Source organism: Mandrillus leucophaeus, unplaced genomic scaffold (assembly GCF_000951045.1).
Source record: "Mandrillus leucophaeus isolate KB7577 unplaced genomic scaffold, Mleu.le_1.0 Scaffold546, whole genome shotgun sequence".
Lineage (NCBI taxonomy): Eukaryota > Metazoa > Chordata > Mammalia > Primates > Cercopithecidae > Mandrillus > Mandrillus leucophaeus.
In genome coordinates this window covers 394584-400318 of record NW_012105875.1, presented here as the reverse complement: position 1 = coordinate 400318, position 5735 = coordinate 394584, and the positions used below count along the sequence as shown (strand labels likewise).

General features: G+C 54.5%; 1 protein-coding gene across 1 annotated transcript in view; it reads left to right on the top strand.

Annotated features, from left to right (window-relative positions):
- The first annotated feature begins 4085 nt into the window (after positions 1-4085).
- Positions 4086-5735, top strand: part of CADM4 (cell adhesion molecule 4) — a 12609-nt gene continuing 10959 nt past the window's right edge. Inside the window, exon 1 of the mRNA XM_011997778.1 lies at positions 4086-4158. Within this exon, the coding sequence (XP_011853168.1) occupies positions 4086-4158 (73 nt within the window). The remainder of the gene's footprint in view (positions 4159-5735) is intronic.

Below are 5735 nucleotides of genomic sequence, written 5' to 3'. Positions count from 1 at the left end.
CCCCCCCACACACGAGTCCGCCTTCCCCAGGCCCGTCCCGCTGTCCTGTCCAGTCTCTGCGTCCCTCTGTCCGCCCGTCTCTAAATCCCCCCTTCCCCCCGTCCGGCTCCTCGTCCCCCTACCCTTGTCCTCTGTCCCTCAGTCTCGAAGTCCTGTCCCTCCTTCTGTCTGTCTACCTCTCTCCTTGCCTCCGTGTTCCTCATCTATTCTGTCTTTGTCCCTTACCTCTGTCCCCTGGTCTCTGTCCCCTTTTCCTGGGTCACTCTGTCCCCTCCATCATCCTCTCTATTCTCTTTCCCCCGGATTTCTGCCCTCCCTCTCTGTCCCTATTCTTGGTCCCTGTCTCTGTCTCGCTGTCACCCTTGTTTTTCTGTCCCTTTTCCTCTGTCCCCTATCTGCCCCATCCCCTTGTCTCTCTGTCCCCTGTCTTTCTGTCACTCGTTTCTCTAGCCCTTTCTGTCACCTGTCTCCTTCCCCCTTCTCTGTCCCACTATCTCCATCCCTGTCTTTCTGCTGTGCCTCCTCTCTCTACCCTTACAGCCTCCATCCCGGGATCTCCCATTCCCATCCTTCCTTCCTCCCTCTCTCTATCCCTCTGTGCCCCTGGAGAGGAATTCAGTCAGGCAGGGCATTCTAAAGAGCCCGGGGGGGAAACATCTGTGCATGTGTGCAGGGAAGTAAGAATGGGGGACCTTGGCATGTAGGCACACACGTGGATTCAGCGAATGTCTCTCCAAACCCTCCTCACCCATTCACACACCCAGGCTTGACACAGAGAAGCCCCTGTCCGGGACATCCAGGGAGCCATCCACATACCCTCATCACACACTGTGAGAAGCTGGAGACCCCCAAGGTCGGGTGACCCTGAAACTGGGGACAAGGTCAGGAAATGTCACCCACACACACTCTCACACTGTGTGAGTCTCGAACCTGCCACGGGTCACCCCTCCCTGGTGGATAAGGCCACTTTTGGAAGGAACAGAGGATTGGAAGGTGGCTGGGCAGAAGCAGGAGGGCTGGGTGTTCTGCAGAGATTGGTGAGAGGAGTTGTGATCAGGTGGCACGGGGCTGGCAGCCTGGGCTTAAATCTTGGCTCCTGCCATTTGCCATTGCAGCCAATGGTAAACACCTCCCTCTCTCCAGGCTTCTGTTTCTCTTTCTGTAAAGTGAGGATGTTGAACTCAGTGACCTGAAAGGGAACGCCAGCTCAGACTCTGAAGGGCTTTCTGGCAAGTTGAGTGTGGTTACACGTTCCCCACTCCAGGGTTTGAGGCAGAGCCACCTTCACTTCGGCCAGGGTGAGGGGCAAAGCTGTCCTCTCACTGTCTGCCTTTCTTTCTTCTCTAGTCTTCTGTGACTGCTTTAGAACTTGCATCATTACCTCCTTTCTTTGCAACAGACACGCCACAATTTCCCAGATGAGAACTTTGGTACCCCAGTGACATTTCCATCAATTTTAATTTATCTTTATTTTTTAGGCTAGACACCAGGCTCATAGAATCCTGGAACTAATGAATCCAGTAAACAAAGAACCTGAGGGTACTCTAGAATACTGACATCTATAGGATTCTAGAATCCAGAAGGCTTTAGCATTTTGACAACTTTAAAGTTCTAGAACCCTGATGGTGTTAGCATGCTAGCATCTTGACGTCTTGAAAATCGTGAAATCTTGATGTCTTGGAGTTCCTGGATTTTGATATCTATGACATTTAGAATCTTGGCAGCTTAGAATCATCAGACTTTGAATTCTCAGGATCAGAATATAGCTTAAGGTGACCACCCGCTCCGTGCAAAAGCCTTTCTCTGGTGCTTCTGGGAGTTAGGTCTACAGCCCTGTCCCTCGTTTGATTTCCAAGTCACTGCTTTCTGGCACCCTAATCCTCTCTGTAAACTTTCTCTAAAGTAAATGGTATGTGACTTTTACAAGTAGAAACTGAGCTTGGTGTCATGGGAAGAGCTCCCGACTGGGAGCTAAGGAACTTGGGTCCAAGCCTTACCCAGGACCCTTTGGTATAACTTTGCATCAGTCCTTGTCCCTCTCTGGGCCTTACTTTCCCCTTCTGTAAAGCATGGGGTAGGAAGCTATAGCATGTGGTCTTGGAGGATCCTTCCTGCTTTCCTTTCCATTGGATATTTCTGAGTGGCCTTGGCCACCACATTTTAGTGGGTATCTGTTGTTCCTACATTTCTCTCTTAGTCACTCCTTCCTCTCTCACCTTGCCCAGCCAGCAGAAATCAGGGGAGATGGGGTACATTTGTGCCATTTTTAAAAACATGTTCTCTCTCTCCTGCTTCATTCATCTTCTGAGCATACCAGAAGAAGATGATGAGATTTATGCCCAAAGAAGAAGGATCCAGGGTGGGCAGAGGAGAGGAAGGGAGAGGGAGGGATGGGCTGACTGTCCAGAGATGCACCCAGGCAGAAACGGGGACCCGCAGCCAGAAACTGGGTAGAACAGAAAGGAGCAGAGGAAACAGATATCCAATACAAAGAAAGAATAGAGAGGCGGTTAGGAGTTGAGGGGCCTTGTGGAGGGGGCAGTTGTTGATCCCCAAATAATGTTTTCCTCCCAGGGTGACTCACTTTTTCCTGCTAAAATTCTGACCAACCACTCTGAGAACAGGGGGACCCTCCCTCCATTGTGAGTCACCCCAAGGAACAGGTTTTGGAGGTTTCTATCACTGACCCCCCCACCCACCCACCCATGAGCCAGGCGCCTGTGTCCCCAGAGCCTGGGGGTGGGGGTCAGGTTCTGCAATGGATTCCAAGACCTTAGACACAGCAGTGCTGGGGCCTAAGGCTGGGTTAATGTCGTGCGAGCCTGGCCTGTCCCCATCTTGGAGAACACAAAGGCAGCTTTCTCTCTCTGGGAGGGGTGGGGGGTGGCCTGGAGACAGACCCACCAGCATCCAATGGCCTGTGGCACCAGGACCCAAGCACCCACTGGTTTCCGCCTTTGCAGACCCCAGGCCCACAGGGAGCAGGCACACAGGCTTCTCCATGGGCACCCAGTGGAGCAAGGGGCAGGCGCTGAGCCTGGGCTCTTCTGGGAAGGGGGTGTGAATAGAGGGCACTGGGGGTGGAGGTTCGGACAGTGGGAGCTCAGTGCAGGCCTGCACCCTTCCCGGAGCAGGAATTCCTCCCGTACCCCACACCCAGGGAGGACCTCTGGAGGACTCCCCACTCCCTGGCTGGGCCTGAGGCCTGGAATCCAGGGAGTCCCGAATATCCCAGGAATGTGGGGGCCACAGCGGGGACATTGTATATGAGGCTGCTGACTCACCCCTACGCCCCCACCTGATGCCAAGGTCCCCAGATGGGAGGGGACACAGGGTTGAGGAAAGGCAGAACTCTGGTTCTAGGGGTTGAGGACTGGGGACTTAGAGTCAAAAGTTTCCAGGAGAGGAGGGGCTGGGGGCCTGGACTCCTGGGTCTGATGGAGGAGGGTCTGAGGGCCTGGACTAATGGGTCTGAAGGAGGAGGGAGCTGGGGTCTTAGACTCCTGGGTCTCAAGGAGGAAGGGGCTGAGGTCTTAGGCTCCTGGGTCTGAGGGACAGGGGCCTGGGGTCTTAGACTCCTAGGTCCAGGGAGGAGGGGGCTGGGGTCTTAGACTCCTGAGTCTGAGGGAGGAGGGGGCTGGGGTCTTAGACTCCTGAGTCTGAGGGAGGAGGGGGCTGGGGTCTTAGACTCCTGAGTCTGAGGGAGGAGGGGGCTGGGGTCTTAGACTCCTGGGTCTCAGGGAGAAGGGGGCTGGGGTCTTAGACTCCTGCGTTTAAGGGAGGAGAGGGCCGAGGGCTGGAACTCCTGTGTCCAGAAGGAAAAGGGGGCTGGGAGTCCACACTCCAGGTCTTGAGGGAGGAAGGGATGGGGATACAGACTCCTGGGTCCTGAGGGAGGAAGGGGCTGGAGGCGGGGGTTCCACTCCAGGTTTCTGAGGGAGGAGGGGCTGAGACCCTGATGCCTAGGTCCTGCGAATACAGGCGCCTTCACAAGGCTGAGCTGGGGAAGAATTGACGCTTTGTGCGAGGATGTTCGGACTCCGCCATTGATGGGGGGCTGAGGGGGGTTCGGTCAGGACGCAGGGATGTACCACCTCCCTAGGGGAGGAAGGGGGAAGGAGGCAGGATGCCAGGAGCCCCCTGGGGAGCGGATACAGAGTGGGTGGTGGTGACCTTCCCGGAACTATGACCTTGAGACTCCCTTGGGTATTCGCTGACTCAGGACCCAGGAAGCGCTCCCCCCACTCTGCTTAGTCTCCGTGGAAACATCCACCAGCTGTGTACTCTGGACCCCTGGCTCCTGGGTCCTGAAGGAGGAGGGGGCTGGAGGCCCAGACTCCTGTGTCTAAGCTGGGACAGGGCTGGGGGCTCTGACTGCTAGGTTTGAAGGAAGGGGCTGCTGAAAGCCCAGACTCCTGGGTCCTAATCGAAAAGGGGGCTAGGGGTCTGGATTTCGGGAACCTGAGAGAGGAGGTGGTTGGGGGCTGAATTCTTGGGTCTAAGGGGGAAAGAAACCGGGGTTCCAGACTCCTGGAACCTGATGGAGGAGGGGCTGGGAGCCTAGACTCCTGGGTCCTGGGAGAGGAGGTAATTGGGGGCTGGATTCCTGGGTCTTACGCATTACCTGCTCTGCCACTCTTTCCCAAACCCTCCCCTGTCCCTTTTTCCAAGCACCATCCCCGTGACGACTCCTGGCTGTCAACACAGTTTAAAGGGCCAGTGCCTCAGTCCCCAAGCTCAGCCCCTCTCTGACCAGAAAGTCCCGCCCCCACCACCCTCAACCCCCCAAACAAAAGCTACTGAGACATTAATATTCCAGGCACAGACACTGTTGGTTACTGACTCCTCAGGAGGGGGAGGGAGCAAGACAAAAGCCCCCTACCCTCACCCCATGTGCACCCTCAAGCAGAGAGTAGGGGATAAATTTGGTGGGGGCAGATTGAGAGGAACCTGATGACTCCCAGGAGATGGTGAATTTTGCCACCGACTTGCCTGGGACCTGCTAAGCCTCATTCTCCACATCTGTAAAATGGGGGGCTAGCACTGAACCAGCCTTGAGGTCCAGATCTATGGACAGGCTTCGAGATGTTTTTAAAAGCGCCAGAATGTGCATGCCAGTTTTCACATCCATGGGCATGTTTCCGGAGGCTGTACTAAAACAGGCTTGCAGAGAGGGCTCCCTGAGCTTTAGGCACGGGGCTCATCCTTACAAGGCAGGCACTGGCATCATTCCCATTTTATAGATGAGGCAACTGAGGCTCAGAAAGGTAAGGTCACTTGCCCCCAGGTCACACAGATGGCAAGTGGTTGATCTGGGATCGACCTAAGTGTTTAAGATGAAAATAATGATGTCACAAAGTTGTTGTCAGGCTGAAATGAGATTCTGTCTGGGCCAGCTGCAGTGGCTCATGCCTGTAATCCCAGCACTTTGGGAGGCCAAGGCAGGAGGATTGCTTGAGCCTAGGAGTTCAAGACCAACCGGTGCAAGATATTGAGACCCCCCCATCTCTAAAGAAAAAAAAAAAATTTTTTTTTTTTTTAATTAACTGGGCATGGCTAGCATCTCTGTAGTCTTAGCTGTTTGGTAGCCTGAGGTGGGAGGATCGCTTGAGCCCACGTGTTCAAGGTTACAGGGAGCTATGATTGCACCACTGCACTCTAGCCTGGGTGACAGAGTGAGATCTCAAAAAAAGAAAAAAAAAGAAAGAGAAAGAGAAGAAGGAAGGAAGGAAGGA